This window comes from Perognathus longimembris, chromosome 19 (assembly GCF_023159225.1).
Source record: "Perognathus longimembris pacificus isolate PPM17 chromosome 19, ASM2315922v1, whole genome shotgun sequence".
Lineage (NCBI taxonomy): Eukaryota > Metazoa > Chordata > Mammalia > Rodentia > Heteromyidae > Perognathus > Perognathus longimembris.
The window spans coordinates 7,359,804-7,381,578 of record NC_063179.1 but is presented as its reverse complement, the minus strand read 5'-3'; the positions used below and the strand labels follow the sequence as shown (position 1 = coordinate 7,381,578).

At 38.6% G+C, this 21,775-nt stretch overlaps 1 protein-coding gene across 3 annotated transcripts in view; it reads right to left on the bottom strand.

Moving 5' to 3' along the window:
- The window catches only part of Trio (trio Rho guanine nucleotide exchange factor), a 272,642-nt gene that overhangs the window by 163,520 nt on the left and 87,347 nt on the right, over window positions 1-21,775 (bottom strand). For 2 of the 3 annotated variants that reach the window (XM_048368060.1, XM_048368061.1), the window contains exons 3-6: window positions 13,991-14,105; window positions 8,348-8,540; window positions 5,546-6,058; window positions 3,337-3,459 (exon numbers count right to left, since the gene is read on the bottom strand). In XM_048368060.1, coding sequence (XP_048224017.1) covers window positions 3,337-3,459; window positions 5,546-6,058; window positions 8,348-8,540; window positions 13,991-14,105 — 944 coding nt within the window. Of the gene's footprint in view, window positions 1-34; window positions 920-3,336; window positions 3,460-5,545; window positions 6,059-8,347; window positions 8,541-13,990; window positions 14,106-21,775 lie in introns of those variants that run through there. The other variant, XM_048368063.1, reaches the window with a different exon arrangement.

Sequence of the window (21,775 nt, the reverse complement as noted above, 5' to 3'; positions counted from 1 at the left end):
ATGGCCTACTAAAAGTTACACTACTTTTAACAGTAAAATCACTTAGCATACTATATTACACTTGCTGTCAGAATTTTCATAACCCCTAAATACTGGTTCCAATTTCTATTTTTCAACCTGGAAAATTACAAAGCAATTAACTGAAAGGCATAATTATAAATCAAAAAAATCAATCAAATACACAAGTCGGTACATAAACAAATATAGTACTCCTCAGGTCTTGCTACTAAACCTGATAAAGAAGTCAAGTGGCAAGACTACTAAGAGTTATGCAGAACTGAAGACACCCAAGACTTCAATTTTAACTTGAACCCAGAAACTGAAAAATATGTATCTAAGGCTATTTGTGTGAAAATGAGCTCTCTATTCTGCATAAGCCCAAGACATCTTTTAGGTGCCAATGGAAAGCCTCCAAATCTAATTTCTCTCAAGATTATGCATTGAAGTGTAACCATAGCAATGCCATGTTTAAATTCTAAATAAGGCTTTTCTACTGTTGAAATTTTTTAAGTTCATTAGATTAATGTAAAAATAATGGTAGAGAACCTTAAAAAATAACAACAAAAATAGTTTTTTCATTTTGTAAAATATATTCTCCTTGTGGAATTTTCCTTTCTGCCTTCATTTTTCCCTAGATTCAGTATTACATCCAGGTTAGCAGAAAGGAGGTAACAAATCCCAAGGTATTCTTCACATATTTACTATTTTTCAGTCACTAGTGCCACTTGGCTTCTGTCCGTGGATTCTCAAAACATACTAACATAACATCTTTAGCTCCTCTTGTCCTAATCTAATTACCCAATCTGTCCAAACTTTTACATTTCTTCCCTTTTTACCCTTCCCATAGTGTCCCTCTGCTACTGCCTTGCAGGTGACACTACAGTAACCTCTTCCCTGTCCTGTGGGTGTCTGCATCCCTACCAAAGTGACTGAAACAATTCTCTTCAGAGCTTCTCTACTCATCCATTCCCTCTGTCTCTGACCCAATGAGATTCTTGTGGGGTTTTCTCTGTCAAGGACTCAAAGCTCTAAGACTCTAGGCTGAATTACTTCTCTGGGCAGCATGTAAAGACTAGAAGCAGCTAATCTGCTCTGAAGTGCAGGGAGAGAGGATGCTTTGTGAGGCTGTGACAGTCAACGCCATGAGTAGTGAAAACGAACCTCTATGACTTGTGTGGTCGTATTAAAGGTCTAAATAATTTCCTTTACATCAAAAGCAATGCACAGTTTGGATCTGGACACATCTCACAAAGGGTATTAAACTGTTAAACTACAGGTAGGATCTAACTGAAGGAAACAGGTCATTAATGGCATGCCCCTAAGGGATATATTGGAACCTCCACATCCCTTTGCCCCTTTTTCTCTTATTTTGCTTTCTTGGTACAAGAAGCAAAATGAGGTGAATACATCTGCCCTGCTCCCTGCCAGGATGACTGCCGCACCAGCAGCCTATAAACAACAGAGTCAAGTGACTACTGTCTGAAACCCAGCAAACGTTTGACACAAAATACATCTTTCCTCGTTTCAAGTTGTTTATCCTAGGCATTTTGTCACCACTAGGGTAAGCTAACACATAATGCCAATCTTTTCTCGTAAACATTCTTTCTAACTGCCTTCCTCTTAAAGTGACAGTTGACTGGATTGGCTAATGCTGATTGATCTGAATTCTTCAGAACAAAAACAAATCCAAAGGATCTTTTAGAAGAGCTCATGAAGATACCTTTAGGATCTGGAGAGGGGCAGTCCCAGTCCGTTCAGGTAGCTCTGCTAGGTTAACCACATAACACTCATTCACACTGAGATTTTGTTATAGATTACAATATTACTTTTTTTTTCTTATTTTTTGTCAAAGTGATGTACAGAGAGGTTACAGTTTCATATGTTAGGCCTTGGGTACATTTCTTGTACCATTATTACTTTTGTACCAGTCTACACATTACACATTTTCCATCTCTCCATCACTTACAGCAAATATAAAGAGGCATTGTAGCCCACAGACTATTTGCAGATAAAGCAATGTGCAAATTCCTATTAAAAATACCTATACATATGTTATTATAATACCTTTTATATATACCTGTAATGGTAGAACAAGCATAATTTTTGGTATCTCTTACTATAGCTTGTTCAAAAGACTAATTTATATACTGGTTTTTGATTTTGTAAAAACAAATTTAAAACATTGTAGACAGCAGGAAAAAGGGCTGTTGGTTAGTAGGCCTTATTTTGCATAAAAAAATATCATGGATAGCTGCTAAAGATTCATGGATGTACTGAAAACTAAGAGCAGTACCCGTCAAGAAAGTTTCCCTGGTAGTTGTCATCCAACACAGTACAGAGCTCCCGTGTTCTTTCTAATTAAAATTCTTTGGTTTTCTGTTGCGCACGCGTGTGTGTGTTGCACGTGCGAGCGTGTGCCAATACTGGGGCTTCAACTCCAGCCTTAAGCTCATTGCTCATAGCTAGTACTCTACCATTTGAGCCATACCTCCAGTTTAGGCTAGACTCAGACTTGTCTGCCCTGGCTGACTTCAAACCAGCTGGACACTCAGATATCAGCCTTCTAATTAGCAAGGATTATAAGCATGAGCTACTGGTTCTGGGCTACTAATTAAAATTTTTAACTTGGCAAAGTAATAATATATTGTAAAAAAATGAAATAAAGAAAAAAATATTTAAACCTAAGAAAAAGGGGCTGGGGATATGGCCTAGTGGCAAGAGTGCTTGCCCCGTATACATGAGGCCCTGGGTTCAATTCCCCAGTACCACATATATAGAAAATGGCCAGAAGTGGCGCTGTGGCTCAAGTGGCAGAGTGCTAGCCTTGAGCAAAAAGAAGCCAGGGACAGTGCTCAGACCCTGAGTCCAAGCCCCAGGACTGGCCAAAAAATAAAAAAATAAAAATAAACCTAAGAAAAAGGAATAGTATAGGGAGACAAATTCTGCTCATATTTTTAGGAGTTCCTTGCCTGGTTTAGCTTCATTTTTAATTATACTGACACTATCACAGGTAATAATACCATTTATAGAGCATGAGTTTATGTCATATACCATGCTTACCGTTTACAAAAGCAAAGTAAGTGATGTAATACTATGGGAATGTATGTATAACAGTAACCCCACTTCACAATTATGCAACTAAGGGTCAAAGATATCAAACAGTCTGTCAAGGTCCTAGTAAACAGAAGAGTTAGCACTAAAACCCTGCAGGTCCACAGTCACTCTGCAGGCCACATGCTGCCTCTGTGAGGGCACTAGGACTTGAGCTTGTACATTCTATCTGTGTGCTAAAACATTTCACATGGCCAAGATTTGCCTGGTCTAACCATAGCTTACCATACAGTTCATAGCAAAGTGATTGTGCTGCGTCTGAAGCTCCATTGCGTGAGGATGGCTGGTCCCAATCTCTGTGTAGCTGTTTAGAAACAGGCCCTTGTTGTGTGTGATCCAGTCAAACATCTACCAGAAGGAAAAAGACAACCTGCAATCACTGCAGAAGAGAGAAACAGCTGATGGTGCCCAGCCGTTAAAGAGTGACTTACTTCCACTGACAACTCTTAGGTGTCTAGACTCAAAAGAGTCTGGACTCCTAAGAAGTCAGTGGTTCCAGAACCTGCAGCATTGACAAGAAAATCTTATCTAATGAGCAGGAACTAAGCAGATAAAACCTCTGGGATCATGAAATATCCCTGCCTTCCTTCAGCAAACATGGGCCTCTGCCACCAGAACCGTTTCATGCACGGATTATCCTGTTCTCCAACTGAAAACCATCAGTGAAACTGGGTCTTCTCCTTAAGGTTTTTGGTGGGGCTTGGCTCTGGCTCACAGATTACTAACAGCAGTACACTGAACTAAAATACTATACCTTTCATTGCAACAATTATGAAGAAACCTGAACATCATTGCAACAATTATGAAGAAACTTGAACAAATATAAACAACTGACCAAAAAAGATTAAAGCACTTTTGGATTTTAATGATGACCTTCCTTTTGCTGTTTGGAAGACAGTTATTACTTGGGTAAGACTATCAATTAAGTTTAAAAGGGAAAGCTAGGAGTGTAATTCAATGGTTAAAGTACTCGCCTAGCATGTATAAGGTCAGCCCTGAGCTTGATCTCCTGCAACAGTGTAACAGATTCCCAAGAAAAATAGTTAAGAAATAGAGGCAACTGTCAATTAACTTAACTGCAGAGTCCTGAGCAGAATCAATGGCCAGTTTTTATAGTAATTAGAAAATATTCTATTATCTTTGACAAAGCACTACCTAAGCCAAAACACATTAACAGAATGCTTAAAACTTAACAAATAAATAATACAAGATTTTCACCTTTCAACTTTTTTTTTTTTTTTTAATTTTCTGGTCCTGGGGCTTCAACTCAGGACCAGGGTTCTGTGCCTGAGCCAATCTGTGCTCAAGGCTAGCATTCTACCACTTGAGCCACAGCACCACTTCTGGATTTTTGTTTTTGTGGTACTAAGAATCGAACCCAGGACTTCATGCCTACCTAAATGTTAGGCAAGCACTTTACCACTAAGCCACATTCCCAGACCACCTTTCAACTTTTTATATAGTCTTTTATATTCTGTATCAAAGATTTTATATAAATAGAATGATTTTTATATTTTAGATTTATATAAGCTGTATTTCTGATGCAGCTATTTTACTGACAAAATATCCACTTGTCCATGTTAATATGGGGAGGGTGTGTATGAATTCACATACACACACACACACACACACACACACACATCACCAGGCACCAGTGGCTCACATATATAATAATACTAGTTACTCAGGAGGCTGAGGTCCAAGGATCATGTTTCAAAGCCAGCCCAGGCAGAAAAGTCCATGAGACTCCAATTAACCACCAAAGAAAGCCAAAAAGTGGAGCTGTGACTCAAGTGGTAGGGCACTAGCCTACCTCAGGGATAGCACAGAGGCCCTGAGTTCAAGCCCCAGGACTGGCACACAAAAAAATAATAAATAAACAAATCAATGAAGTCACTCATGTTTGTGGCTTGTGGTATATTCTTATTTTCAAGAGTCCTGTTTTTACAATGCAAAGAATACACCAGCCAGTAGCTATTCAGAATGCACTTCAACCAGTTGGGTTGTCTGGTATGTAAGAATAAAACAAGAAGACATAATTACTACATTTTTACGCAGAAATTCAGCTTTTATTTTGAAAGCACACTCAACTATATAGGCTTAAATGGGGTTTCACCATTTGCTTTTTATGATTGGAAGAGCAACTATTAGTAAAATGCAGACAGTTACTGCTGTCAATAGCACAATCCTATGAAATTTTCATTCAAAATTGGAATACTTAATATTCTTGTTCATTTTGCTGGCATTTTACATCCAACTATCAGTAATTTAAGCTCAGAATCTCTAAGCTAGCACTGCACTTCTCAAGTAATGCTAGAAACCAAATTTAAGTGTTATCTCTGAATGGCACTTGACTGCCTAAGCCTGGTGGACTCAAGAACTTGCCTCCATATTGTAGTTTGGCATGTCCTTTTCCCCCCCACCCCACCGTTACCTTTTCAGCATCCTGTTCAAACAGCCTCAGCTGGAAGCACTGGTCCAGCTTCAGTTTCCTCACGTGCCACATCTGATGCAGATGCTGCCGAGTTGAGTGCAGCCTGTCCAGCATGGTAGACACCTTGGGCAAGAGGTTCTGCAAATCTGCATTGCCCGACCCCGAGTTCTTTTTGGGAAAGCTATCACTGCTCTGAATCCTCTGAAGCAGTTTCTGTCCCTCCAAATCCAAGTCCTCTATTGGGGCCTTAATCACCTTCTTCTTCAGCTGAGAATGTTCCTCAATCATATTCCGAGCACCCTCTAGGTCCTGAGGCAACTCCTTCTTAGCAAGGATGTCCTGAAGTTCCTCCAGCCGGGACAGCATGTGGGTTGCGTTGCTAATATAGTCTTCAAAAGCAACTCTGATTTCAATCCATTCTTCATGGTTGTATTCTAGGCAGCCATCAAACTCAGGAGTTAGCTGAGAAGGATCAACCACTTTGGTAAGGCCTTCTAAAGAGACCATATTTGTCTTAAGAAAAAAAAAATTAAATATGAGAAGGTGAACTAGTTTTGTATGGTATTAACATGTTATAATTTGCAGTGCCTAATCACAGATTTTCAAAGCTAATCTACTTACAGAAAATATAGTATAATTGTTTCTGGTCCCAAAATACAAACGTGGATGAGAAAAATAACAGCACAATGAAAAGTAAACTCATTACAGACACAGATATTTGCTAGCTAGAATTAAAGAATCATGGATTTCACAATACCTAAAGCATTAATTTCTGTCTAAAAATTTAAAGGTGAACCTACTTTCTTAGGGTTACTTAAACCAAGAAATATTTTAAAGTGTAAGTACAGAGTAGACATCTCAGAAGTTTCCCTTTCATCAATGCATTCTTCTATCTGCTCTTTCACATATCCACCATTTGGCATCTCATCCCCAGTAAATATACAGGCTCTTCTTAGCTGCCATCATACTAATGTCTTGTTTACAACATCAAAAACATGTTTAAACATACTTATTTGTGAGCTGCTTAGTAAATGATACATGTTGTTCCAATCAATTTTCTTAATATTCATCTTGTGCTTCCCCACTTCTGATCAAGGAACATATGATGAGACATGAGTAACATTTCCAAAATATAGGAAAAAAAATCCCAGGATACTAGTGAAAGTTCTTTTCACAGATCAAAAGGCTAAAGAAATTCTCATACATTGTAATTATCTGCTACAATTCTGAGCAGTCTGGGTGCTGTACATAATCAAATCAATTTAACAGTAATAAAACTTCAGTCCATTATAGTCTAAGCAAGAAATATTAAACTTATGCTATCAGAATGTGAAGCAGATTAGAATTCCTATCATGTCACAAGGAAAGCATAGGGTAGGGGTGATAAATAAAATTCAAAGACAGAAAAAGAAATGTGGCCTACACAAGTACATAAGCAGAAAAAGGCTGAAAAGCCCCCTTTCTATCCCTGTCATCCCTCTAGAAACTAGTTTGTCTTAGCTGGCTGGCATAATAAACACCAAAAAGCAGAGGGCTGGAAAGATGAAGTACTTCTAACCAAGCACTTCTATTTACGTGTCTGTGTGCTGCATCTCCCACCTCCATGGAGGCTCAGAGAAAAAAAAGGCTGGTGCACCTGAAGACAACTAGCTCAGTAGGAAAACTGAGATAGGTACTGTTAAGAACCCAGAGGGAGAGTTGAAAATTAGATTGTTAAAATACTTATTTGAATGCAAACCATTATTTTTACTTAAAACATTCATAATTATACAACACACTTTAAAGTGTCCACCTGTGAAATAACAAAGAATCAACATATTATATTCCCAAATCACACATTATCATGTAGGAACATAAAAACATACCTTTATTTTTTCACTAAACCCTCTCAATATAGTTTCAGATTTAAATTAAGACCAAACGCAGATTTCAGATAGAAATTAGGAAAAAAAACTAGAAATTTAAGCAATACACATGAGAACACACCTTGAAAAGTACTGTATTATGCTTTAAAGAGTAATTTTCATGTATTTACTATTATTTAGGTTAAATTGCATGTATACTGGAACCTAATATTCAAGCAGAGTTGGCAAGAAGAAATAAGATATACAACCAGAAACTGTTGTGGCATTACTAGAAACTCATCTAATTTTATTACAGAACAGAGTATGAACCAAGTTTCAAGCTGTTAGGGATTCTTTGTTCCAATAATCATCTCATTAAACTGACCACATTAAACAAGTTGTCAGAACTGTGGTAGCTTAAGGAGAAGGGATTAGTAGAGAATAAAGTTAGCAGGTGAGGTTTGCTTTTTATAACCACCTAAAAGACAACAGGACTGAATTCAGGACTCTGTGTAACTTGTAAGAATATCTCCATTTTCATAACTGACAGGTTTTTACACATGAAATAACAGACCATTCTTCCTGGTATCAATGACAAGATAAATTCAATCTCCTTCATGTTTTTCCCTCAGGACATCTCTAATGGGGCTCTCTCCCTGCCATTCTCTCATCTCCAGGGATAAAGCCACCAGAAGCCTGTAGCCATGCAAAGCCTGGGCTGAGCAACACAGATGGTCAAGTGAAGCAACAGGCTTTTCCTTCCATGATTATTTGCCACATTCTCAGCAGTCCAACACCCTAATTCAAAGGACCCTGCTGGAATAACAAATGCAACTGTGTCAGTAAATCACGCAAGTCCTGTTCACGACGTGGTTTAAGATCTGATATATCCTAACACAGTCAGCTTTTAATAAACCATGCCTGTGCGTTTAGGCTCTGCCTCCACAGGGGAAGTTACCTCAAATTCAAATTTAGAACTGCCAAAATTCGTCCTCTGTTTCTGCCAGAAGTTGTCCGGCTTGATGATGAGTGCGACGTGGATGCAGCAGGGGAAGGACTCCTGCAGGATCTTCAGCAGGGGCTTGATGGAGTCCCACTTGGACCCTCGCATGTCCACAATCACTGTGAAGCCTCGTTTACAGACCTCCTCACTGTAGAGAAAGAAAATAAGTGAAGCCATCGGCTTCTGCCCTTGCCACTTAGCCTGTTCAGAGTCCTGCTGAGGGTCCAACGTGGCTTTCTTAACCTGCCTGATGCTCAGAGCTGTGCACTGACCTCAAGAACCCTTGAGAGCCACCATCTCACGTGGGCAACTCAGTTCCAACTCTACCGACTTCCTCCCTAGTAAAAATAAAATGAGACATACATGCAGGAGCAATGACGGATTCAAAGAGGGTTCAACTTCAAAAACCTCTAGAATTTTACTTCTCTACTGGTTCTACGTCCTGTTTTCTCTTTGAGAAAAAACAACCACCATCACACTCATTTCTCAAGATTTTTGTGTATGAACTATTTGTACATACTAGTTCAGTGTGACTAACGCAGTCAAAGATATAGGAGAATTAACTATTCTCTTTCTTCCATCTTCAAACTTTTACAACCCAGTACTTTCCCCAGGACTAAAAATAGCACAGGAGCCGGGCTGAGAGTTCACAGTAACTTTCAAAGCATCTGTTATCAAGATGTTAAAAGTTAGTAATTGTTAAGAAAGCAGTCTTACAAATATCCCCAAATTTAGCTGCTATATATGAAGATCAAATAAACACATGAAGCTGCCCACAGAAAGTCTCTTAAGTGCTGCTGCTAACTTGAAGATTTACACTGTTCTTTGGAAAGTATAATTTTACTTATTTTTTTACTTTTTAAATTTTTTTATTTACTTTTTTTTTGGCCAGTCCTGGGGCTTGAACTCAGGGCCTGGGTGCTGTCTCTAAGCTTTTTCACTCAAGGCTACTGCGCTACCACTTTGAGCCACAGCTCCACTTTTGTTTTTTAGGTGGTTAATTGGACAGAAGAGTCTCCTGGACTTTCCTGATTGGGCTGGCTTCGAACCTTGATCCTCAGATCTCAGCCTCCTGAGTAGTTAGGATTATAGGTGTGAGCTATCAGTACTCAGCTTGGAAAGCAAAACTTTTCGCATAACAAGTTGTTTTAGTATTGCCTGAGAGTTCCATGTTATCTGTAAAATAAAGAAAACGTGAAACGAAGGTCTGTCTTCACAATAGAGAAACTCTACTTTCTTCCTAAAGAAAGTACACCTTTATATGTCAGTGTTCTCAAATGAGTCAATTAATGGTCCTCACATCATTTCATCAGCAACAAGAGTCCAAATGGTTTCAGTTTAGCTATAAAGGATTCTAAAGAAGGTAAAATGTACCAGAACACAACAGGAAGAAAATGTAACTTAAACAACAAGAGCAATAACTCTCTAGAGATATTACTCCCACTTCCTTGCAAGAATCCCAACAGAGTGGGCAAGAACTGCTGGGGCTGGATCAGATCAAAAGTTCCTCTGCAAATTAACCCTATAAGATCCACCCTGCTGCTATGGTTTTGTTTTGTCTTAAATAGAATCTTATGACTCAAGTCATAAGACTCAAAAGTCTTGTTTGGTTTGGTTTTGTGCCAGTCCTGGGGCTTGAACTCAGGGCCTAAGCACTTTCCCTGGCTTCTTTTTGCTCAAGGCTAGCACTCTACCACCTGAGCCACAGGGCCACTTCCAGGATTTTTCTATATATGTGGTGCTGAGGAATCGAACCCAGGGCTTCATGTATATGAGGCAAGCACTTTACCACTAGGCTATATTTCCAGCCCCAAGACTCCAAAGTCTTATGACCCAAGTCATAAGACTCAACACAGTGCAGGCACTGCTCAGATCACATCTGTGTTCACCTGTAGAACTCAAGACACTTGGGAAGACATGCAGAAGAAAACAGCTGCCTCTAGAAAGCAAAAATATTGGAAAAATAAAGACAAATGGAAAAGCAAATACCAAAGAAGGAAATCACTACATTTTCTGAGGCAGCTACTGCACACTTCATTGGATTAATAACCTTATTTGATGCTCACCCAATCCCAAAATATAGAAATATTATTACATTTTGTACATCAAAAACACAATGAAAAGTAAGCATTCAAGTGTTGATGATGAATACCTTTTATCCTATCTGCTCAGAAGGCTGAGATCTGAGGATCATGGTTCGAAGCCAGCCAAGGCAAGAAAGTCTAAGAAACTCCATCTCCAAAATAATTAGCGAAAAGCAGGATGGAGGATGGTAGAGCAGCAACAATAAGAAAGCAAGCTGAGTGAGAGTATGAGTCACTGTGCTCAAAGCCACAGAACCAGCAAAACAAAGTAATTAAGTAACTGGTCCAATTTGGGGCCCCTGCTTTCCCTATCAGCACATTACTCCACACATGAACATAGAGCCTTGACTTATGTGCCTGAGGGATGCCTTGACATCTCAGAGGAATGCTGGAATAAGGAACAGATAAAGAGGTCTTGGGGCTCATAGAAAAGACACTGTGGAATCTACAACAAGTGACTTAGAAATATATATGAGCAAACACACATAAAAGAAAAAAAATCCCACACCATTCATTTACTGATGGTACTGGTTGTTCCTGTTGTTTGCCTGAAACCAAAGTGTCTCGTGCTCCTTGAGGGCTTCGTGAGCACAGTAAGCAGGAGCACATCATGGAGGGAGAAGCTGACAAAGGCATCATCTACACATTAACTTGGTCCTGAACCAAGGACAAATAAAATGGCATTTTTGTCACTTGAGCCTATAAATATAAGGACAGCACAAAACAATGAGATAAAGTAACATAACCTTTTTAGTAAGAGAAGAATCATCAAATATACTTAAGTATTTATGAGGGATGACAAGAGGTCTAATATTTGTTACAAAATACATCAAAGGAAACTTAGAGAAAAATAATATTAGCATACTGACAAATGCTGAAACATTGATAGGTATATAGATAGGTGTTTATTACACTATTCTCTTACTCTTGTGTATGCACACAATTTTCCATGGAAAAGTTTCATTTTTTAAGTTATTCAGATACTCTATAATGTACTTGAATTGATTATCTGATATAAATAAAAAGTAATTTTTTACATTTTTATCAGTATAGACTTCAAAATCAAATAGCAAATTACTGAAGTTGTACACAGTATTCCACTTAGATAAGTATTTTAGGGAAGGGGGCAATACTGAAAGCTTCAACTCTGGGCATCACACGGGCTAGTCAGAAACACTACTGCTGCCTCCAGCCTCTTTTTTGTGGTGGTTATTTTTGAGGAAGGGGCTTGTTTCCTGCTCAAGATTCTCAAATTTTATGCTTTCTGCTATAGTTGGGATGATGAGCACATATCATCATGCTTAGCTTCTTCCAATGAAGAAGTGCTGTCCAGGAACCACAATCCTCCCAACCTCAACCTCGCACAAAGCTAGAGTGACAGGCTAAAGCCACCATGCCCAGCTGGCCCTAAATCATGATGCCCCCATTCCCAGCCTCTCAAGCAGCTAATATTATAGGGATGAGCCAGTGGTCACCTGTCCAATTACAGAAATATTTTAAAAATATTTTTTAATTCTTTAACGTTTATTTAAAATATTTTAAAAGTATGCTTAAATCATCTGGATGAATATCTAACTCAACTTTTTCCTTCTTCTTTTCCATCCTTTCTTTTTCTTTCCTTTAAGTTCTAGAAGCAGAACCAATGACCTATGAGCAATATATCCTCAGCCTCAGCTTCAATTTCCATTTACATTTCATAACAATGAAGTCTTTTGTTGTAAGACAGTTTTTTGTGTTGTTTTTTAACAGTAATGGGATCTGAACTCAGGGCTTTACACTGAGTAAGCAGTGTTCTAACCCTTGAGCCACACCTCCAAACATTTTGTTCTGGTTACTTTTGAGATACTCTTGGTTTCTTTATTCCTTTTAACAATGCCATTTTACCTTTTGTTATTTCTGTCCATCATGAGCACGGAACCTAAGAACTCATTAATGGATAGTTATAAACCAGTTATTTCTAAATAAACTCCTTCCCAAGCCTATCAAGTGAAATAGTCCAAAGAAGTATGAGAATAAAAGAAAATGTAAATGTTTTCAAGGAGGGCTCAACTAGTCACTGGGGACACACAGTGACTGTTTTGCATCAATTACATCTCATAGGGAAACTCAAGAGCACCCTCAGCAGGTCAAATCATCCATACCAAAAGCTGACTTTCAGCAGCAACTGTGAAGATGTGAACAAAGGGAAGCATAACCGTCTTCCCTGGTTAGTGCTGCAAACAACATAATCCAGGAGATTTATTAACATTTACGTCAACCTTTTTAAAATCCATTACATTACACTTGATCTTCTTATATTATTCTCTTGAATGATATGTCTCCTCAAGTTTCTAGCACTGGGCTCATGCCTGTAATCCTAGATACTCAGGAGGCTGAGATCTGAGGATTACTGTTTGAAGCCAGCCTGGGCAGGAAAGTCCACAAGGCTCTTATCTGGATAAATTAACCACTAAAAAAGTGGAAAGTGGAGCTGTGGCTCAAGTAGTAGAGCACTAGCTTTGAGCTCACAGATGGCACTGAGGCTCCTAAGTTCAAGCCCCAGGACCAGCACCAAAAAAAAAGGGGGGGGGGTGCGGGGGAGAAGTCCTTTTTTTTATCATGGGATTTTCTGGGGGAAAAAAAGCTAACTGCCTTTTCTTCACGGAAAAATACTTCCAATCCTCAACACATACACATATTCTATCTCTTGTATGAGGCATAGCTACATCATTGGATTATATCAGAGTAATATTCTATTTCTCAAAACATAATTGGAAAAATAAATTGAAATTTTAATATACAAAAAAAATCTCCATAGTTGTCAGCTAGCTCTACAAACCAAATTTAAATAACACATATTACTACGGCAGAAATAAAGATTTAATTTCCTCAGTGATCAAGGCTACCTTCCTACCAACTCATTTTTCCTCACTTCAGAACTGCTTATAAAGTAAACCACAGCTTACCCTCAGTGTTCAGCATCTCTAAAAAAAAAAATCTCTCTGATTATCACTAATGAAGTCTTCAGATTTAATGGAGCTTCCAAACTGAGACGATAGTATACTGGATGCTAAGGATTTTTAATTACCTCAGAACTTCATGCTATAAATCAAGAGACTATTTGAAAGGCACAGAGAAACTCAGCATAAGATAGAAATGTGTGATGAAAAGCAGCACCATTTCAGTATCCAGTATGCTTTGGTGTCAGACTTGTCACAGTGACTGATTTCTGATTCACACACATTGGATCCTAAAATCCCAGCTACATAATATACCAAATCTACAATCAATATATAAAGTTCATTAACACAAAAATCCTGACTTCTTTTCCCTGAATACAGAATATTTTTCACAAGTCAATAATGGCCACAAAATGGAAAGCAGGAAAATATGACCCTAATTTTATTCTTTATTTCCTTGAAATTTAGTTATCACCAAATTTTTTTTTCTGTTCTTTTTCTTTTTTAAAGAAAATGGTACCAAATCTCTTGGAACTGTGAAAAGGGTGACAAGTCACAAGCCACAGAGAACTTACCTAGGAATGCAGGCTAGATATGAAATGAGTCTCCTGAGATCCTCCTGCCGTATTCTATCATGATTGCTGCGAGCTGGAAATGTTAAAATGGGACCTCCACGCTTATCTCTACCACCTAAAGAAACAAACATTGGGAACACTTAAGCAAAATCGAGATTATGTAGAACTTTCTACATGCCATTATGAACCTACCCCATCATCATTACTCAAAACTATACCTGAATTGACTATACAGTCAGGAGGATTGTGCAAAACCCAAGAAACCTTGTATCACTGGGGCAGGGTTGGGATATTTTATCCCTCATGAGCTCTGGAGGAAAATCTGAGTTAGGAAAAATAAATGGCAGATATTACAAATAGCCTTGCTTTTTCTTACAATGTGTTAGAGGAAACTCCTTTGTTTGGAAAGAACTTCATTCACTTTAACAAAAACCACTGTCTTGGGCCTTTTCTCTTTAATAATCACCTCTCTTGAGCCTTTCTTCTTTCTCACTCCCCCCTACTGTCCCATTCCCTTTCATTCTAAACTTTCTCTTTTCCACCAGCCAAATTAGATTATCAGTCTTAAAAGAGGAAAAAAAATGTGCTTCAAACTTTATACTATAATGACTATTACCCTATATAAACTGGCATGGATAGTATCTGCTATCAATGTTGACAAAGCCACACACTCAGAGATGATAATAAGAGAGGAGAGAGGAGAGAAGGATAGAGGGAGAGAGAGAGGGAACATACAAGAATTGTAAAGCAGAACTAGATTAACACAAGGACTTGAGGGCTGGGAATATGGCCTAGTGGCAAGAGTGCTTGCCTTATATACATGAAGCCCTGGGTTCGATTCTCCAACACCACATATATAGAAAATGGCCAGAAGTGGCGCTGTGGCTCAAGTGGCAGAGTGCTAGCCTTGAGCAAAAAGAAGCCAGAGACAGTGCTCAGTCCCTGGGTCCAAGCCCAGGACTGGCAAAAAAAAAAGGGGGGGACTTGAGAAAATTACATCATATACTAAAGAGTACAAACTTCAGAGTATTTGACCTTGACAGAGAGGCAGAAAGGTTTCTCATTAATATGTACACCATCCTAATAAAGCTAATAAAGATGAATAGGTAGCCAGACACTGGTGGCTCACAACTGCAATCCTTGCTACTCAGGAGGCTGAGATCTGAGGATTACAGTTTGAAGCCAGTGGGGTAGGAAAGTTCATGAGACTCTTATCCTCAGTAAACTACTCAGAAAAGGCCAGAAATGGCACTGTAACTCAAGTGGTAGTGTGTTAGCATTGAGCACAAAGAGGCTCAGGGACAGCGTCCAGGCTCTGAGTTCAAGCCCCAAGTCTCGTGGGAAAAAAAAAAAAGTTGAGTTGGTGTCACCAAACACTCTTGGTTAGAACTGTCACTTTATTAATTCAATCAAGGCTGTTAAAAAGTATAAAAGGAAATTTTCGCTTACTCAAGCAAACCCTTTGTTTTTAAAACAAACAGACGATCTCAAACTGTAAGCCAAAATATGAGACTTAATTATTTTCTGTACACCAAAAATCATCAGTAGAAATAAAAAGTATCAGCAAAGGTTATTTCCTTTAGTAAGATCAAAATATATGTCCTGAGAGCATGAGGCAACAAGTTAACAAATCCCAGGGAGGGAAGGAGATAGAGAGCAATGATTCAGAAGCAGGAGATGCTAGTATTTTACCAATGTGGATTCACAGTAATGAAACATAATTCTGATTATGAATGCTTAAAATGATCCATCTGCCATACTTAATCATATGATCTAAAAAGTGATTTGTAATGCAGAAAGTTAGGCACTCAAAGGAAACAATCCAAAATCACAGGTATTAACAGATCTAGTTATGGTGTCATGGCCTCCATATATACTTGCTGATAAGCTCTTCACAGTGACACTCCATTAACAGGTATTACATCCCAACTTCATGAAGATACTGAGGTTCCAAGAGCTAAAACAAGGACCAAGGAACTGACGGCAGCATTGGTACAGCCAAGTTCTCTGCCCTAACAATCACTATTATAATTTCAAACTAGTGGCTTTCATGCTTTTTTAAGGTGATGAAAATATGAAAAGAGTAACTAAAGAAAGAGTTCCTGGTCATTTGAGAGGACAATACTAGCATAATGGCTAAAAGATCATTAACATGTAATCTCTAATATATTATTTATTTTTTAGGGTAATCAATGTCTGTACCTTTTTTAAATACCTCTTATCTCAAAGATAATATTTATCATTTCTTCCCCTTATCTTCCACTCTTTATAAAAAGGACTCTCTTTAATAAAAAATACTAATATCAATACTTATAGACATTTAAGTAGTTGAAATATAGCATTTAAACTAAAACATTTCCCTCACTTTGGGTAAAGAGAAGACCAGCATTTAATTTTTTTTTTCTGGCTCACCAATCTGAATGTTAAATTTTTTTGAAATTCAACTTAATGTTTGATTCCACAGAGAGAATAAATACCAACGGCCAGTGTTAGAGTCTCCTCTCTGTTTCTGCATCTCACAATACAACCAATGCACACAATACAACCAATGCACACTCTACCACCACAGGGGCAGGAAGCAGAATCCAAGTTCTTCCAAAGAAAGCATTGTGGGAAGTCAGTAGGTATGCACATTGCAACTAAAGGCAACCATATGCCAGATATTCTGGCCATCTTTGTTGTACCTTCCAACTTGTAAGTACAAGGATTGTTTCCAGGTTGGAAAGTGCTAGCAAGGAGCCCAAGACATGCTAGGCAAGTTAACCTACCAGACACTTTCAAGTGTAAGAAAAGCTTATACGAACTGGTTACAGTGGCTCAATCCTGTAAACCTAGCTACATGACAGAGGAACATCAGTGGATCAAGGTTCAAGGACAGCCCAGGTAAAACGTCATCTCAACCTATGAGTATTAGCCATAAGGAAAGCACAATGACTACATACAGTAATAGGTATCTGTGGTCCCAGTGACAAAGAGGAAAATCATAGTTCAGGCTAGTCCAGACACAAACTGATCATCTCAAAAACAAAGGGGCTGGCAGAGTGGCTCTAGTAGTGAAGCACCTACCTAGCAAACACAAGGCCCAAAGTGGAAACCACAATACTGCCTTCTGCCCAAAAAGCTTATAGAATAAACCTGAAGCTTAATCTTAAAGGGGTAGTAGTGGTCATTTTCCTTTTCCCAGAATAGAGTTTCAGTTGTACAATTTCACCATGGTAGTACCCACCTACAGTCCCAACTTGGGCAGGTAAGGCAGGAGGATTAATTGAACATTATTATATGGCTAAAAAATGCATATTTATTTATTAAATGCTATTTATTAATGGCCAATGAATCTTTTTCACCTAATAACTTATCTCTGTAAAGATTTTATTTCATGTTTAGGACAGGCTGGGACTATTCAGGCTCCCCCTAAATACTCTCAGGTTCAAACAAAAATTTTAGAAAGGATAAAATACAGTATTAATTAAGAGAAACATGGTCTCTGAACTTCAGGGAGCCTAGAATCTATTCCAGAAATGTCTATTTAAATCATACTTTCCAAGATTTAAAATGATTGCCAGTGGCAAAGGAGGTACCTGGGTATAAAGCAGGAAATTTTGAGTTTCAAGTTTGTGTTCCTTTTCCTGAACTATTAAAAATAACACTACAGGCCCAGCACTGGTGGCTCATGCCTGGAATCCTAGCTATTCAAAAGGCTGAGATGTGAGGACTGCAGTTCAAAGCCAGCCCAGGCAGAAAAGCTCGTGAGACTCTTATCTCCAATTACCAAAAATCTAGAAATGGTGCTTTGGCTCAATGGTGCTGTATAAGAGCACTAGCCTTAAGTGCAAAAACTCAGGGAGAGAGCCCAGGCCCTGAGTTCAAGCCCCAGGACTGTGCAGGTGCACACACATGCATGTACATGTACTATGTACTCTTAGATGTGTCTGCTGCTAACCTGATGGTGAGAGAAGACAGAAGTCAGCCTTTGTAACAAAATGGTAAGACAAAGGACAAAGAGTGAACCAATGCAAGAGAGACACTCACAAGATACTATGTTGGAAATGAACTGTACAACTTGGTGGGAAGAAGAGTGGAGGGAGGCAAAGTGGGGAAAAGGAGGGAGAGGGTAACACTATTGGACAAGAAATGTACTCATTACCTTATATAACTTCTACAAAGAAACCTGAAACATTGGAATTATTCTTCTATTTTTAGTTTTTAGTTTAGTTTAGTAACCCATGTGTACATCACCCTTACAATAAAATTATATTTAAAATTTTTAAGAATCACGAAACAATGTAAAGAAAAGGGCAGGAAATACATTACCTGAACCTGTCAATGTCATGGAATGCCTACCTACAGGACCTCTGCTTGCCTGGAACCAAAGACCAACAGCCCACTAAGGGCCATAACCTACCAAATTCTGCCTTAGTAAAAAAGACTAAAAGGGCAGTTTTGTTAATAATGATGCCATTTTTACTTTCAATCATACAAGTGCCATATTCTCTCAACCCTCCCCTCTCCCATACACCATTTCATTCTTCCAAGGCACTTCTTAACTTCTAATTAATAAGTTACACATAGTCTTCTCCACCAGAAGGTAAACTCCAAAGGGTATGTATGCATCCAGACTGACATCAGTAAACATAATGTGTATTTAACAAACACTCATTGAATGGACTCTGCCTATATTTTATACTATGTAATTTCCTGGTTTCCTATAGGAAAACAGGTGGTAAATAATTTTATTTTAATATGATAGAGAAGGCTTAAAAGGTCCTAAGGGTCCTATATAGTTACCAATGTCTGTGCAAAACTTTTTTTCCTTAAATCGCATCTCATTTTCCTCATCTTAAAGGAAATAAATACTCCAGGGGACTTGGTCTCTTGAGCAATATGACTGGCTTTGCCTTGGTACAAGAGAATCATAAATATAAGCTGTAGGCCCAATGTTTTAGAAGCCTTTATCCTTTAGAAATATGTTCTAAATATTTACAAGTAAAATGATATAAGATCTAAAATTCATTTAAAAATTATCTAGAACAGGAGTGGAGTTGGGAGTGATGGACAGAATCATGAAATGGGTGGCATTGATCACGATTCATTGTATTCATCAACTGCTATGTTGAAGGGCCAACTCCTTTGTACAATTACTTAAAGATAATAAAAACATACTAAAGAATTATCTGGAGAAATAGTAGGGGAGAGAAAGAATGTAGATTAATCAAAGTTTTTCAAGTAAACATGAGAAGAAAGAATGGAGATTAATCAAAGTTTTTCAAGTAAACATGAGAAATTCATCTTACAATTCTTTTCTTTTTGAAAAAATGGAATTTATTGATTGACTGACTGCCAGTCCTGGGGCTTGAATTCAGGATCTGGGTGCTGTCCCTGAGCTATTTTTGCCTAAGGCTAGTGCTCTGCCATTTGAGCCACAGGTCCACTTCTGGCTTTTTTGGTGCTTAATTGGATATAAGAATCTCACAGACTTTCCTGCTCTAAAGCATAATCCTCAGATCTTATCCTCCTGAGTAGCTAGGATTACAGGCCTGAGCCACTGCACCCGGCTGATTTGTTGGTTTTATAGACTTACAGTAAGTATGTCTTACACTCATTTATCTTTTGGCCTATTTTTACAAAAGCCTTAGCACAAAAATCTTTTTTTGTTTTATTTAAAATGGGTCTTACTATGCAGTCCAGGCAAGCTTGAATCTGAGACTCTTCTGCTTCTGCCTACCAAGTGCCAGGATTACAGGTGTACACTACCTGCACATAGAATTCTGCATGCAGAAAGGTACTATAATATTCCCCAATATGGTTTTTAAAAATGTGATCAAAACAGAAAGTAGGGCTGGGGATATAGCCTAGTGGCAAGAGTGCCTGCCTCGGTATACCCGAGGCCCTAGGTTCGATTCCCCAGCACCACATATACAGAAAACGGCCAGAAGCGGCGCTGTGGCTCAAGTGGCAGAGTGCTAGCCTTGAGCGGGAAGAAGCCAGGGACAGTGCTCAGGCCCTGAGTCCAAGGCCCAGGACTGGCCAAAAAAAAAAAAAACAAAAAACAGAAAGTAGATTAATAGTTGCTAGCCAGGACTAAGGAAAGGAGGAATGAGTGTAACTGTTTGGAAGGTGATGAAAATGTTCTGGAAAGACAGTGATTATGCAATTAGCTACATCTGCAATCCCAGTTACTTGGGACATGGAGATCAGTAGGACTGCAGTTTGAGATCAGCCCAGATAAAAAGTTTGTCAGACTGCGTCTCAACTAATAAAAAGCTGGGTGCCATGGCACACAGCTGTCATCGCAGCTATGTAGGAAGTGTAAAGAGGAGATCAGAGTCTAGAATAGTTTGGGCATAAACATGAAGCCCTATTCAAGATACAATGAAAGCAAATGATACGAGAGGCTGCCTGGAAACCACAAGGCCCTGAGTTCAAACCCTAGCACTGCTGGAAGAAAAAAGTAAAAGGTAATGTCATACACCTTAAAACGCTGGATTTAAAGGGTATACACATTTTATCTAATAAAAAGAAAAAGCAGTGTTTAGATGGGGAGGTATGGCTCAGCTCCCTATCTCAGTGGTAGACTGCCTGTACAGAAAGTGCAAGAAGTTTTCCCAAAAAGATATGGGCGGTCAGCAGTGGGTGTTAGAAAGCTAAAATTGTGTTTGAAATATTAGGAACTTTTCAAAAAAATACAAGTAGTCAGTCTGCTTTTAATTTTGTAGGAGTTTTCTTCATGCCTTCCTTTATCACATAAGATCACCAGCAAGGAGCTTATGCAACCCATCTGGACAGTTCTGTCACAGGCGGTGTGGCAGCACTTTGCTCAAAGCTAGTCCAAGTCCTGCCATCACTAATATTTTAAAATGATTCTGTCCTCACTTGTTGCCATTGCAAAACATCCCTTCTTGCCAAAGATACCCAATTTTAACCCTGAAGAATTTAAAATTTCATTAAAGATTTATGACAAATTCTGGAACATTACTGGTTTTATATCCTTGATTAGTTATAAGGTAAAGAAGTTTCATATTTGCCAGGAAATCAGATAAAAATGCCAACTGATACTATGCAAATAAAATCCACTGATCTGAACATTCACTTGTCCGCATATGTCCATTTAGTATGCTTAAGGAAGACAGTGGAACAACAAAGGTTTGAAACCCAGGAGCGGACAGAGAAGCAGGACTCTCATTTTAGACCCATACTCAACATATGAAACAAAAGGACTTACAGAATTGGCTTTAAGCCTTCCCCTCTAATGCTCTAATATTTAGAAGTAGAGACTTTTGGGGAGGAGGGGCATGTGCTGGTCCTGGAGCTTGATTTTAGGGCCTGGGTGCTGTCCCTGAGATTTTGTGCATAAGGCTAGCACTCTACCACTTGAACCACAGCTCCACTTCCAGCTTTTATTTATTTTACTTTTTGGCAGTTAACTGGAGATACAAGTCTCATGGATTACCCTGCCTGGACTGGCTTCCAACTGCTATCTTCCAATCTCAGCCTCCAGAGTACTTAGGATTCAGTGCCCAGCAAAGCAGAGCCTTTTGAACTAACTTTAAAGCTATCTATAAACTACAAAATCCATAAGCTGGCATGAGTCCTTATTCTGCAATTTGTCAGTAAATGATCAGAAAACAGAAAATGAGTGCTACTTTAAAATTTCAGCATATTACAAGCCAGGAATTCGTTTGTTTTAACCAAGTATTTCCAACAACTTGACTTATTTTCTCTTCATGAACTTCTTACAACACTCTACTACTAACCTTGGAAATGCATTATGAATTTGATTCATTGCTC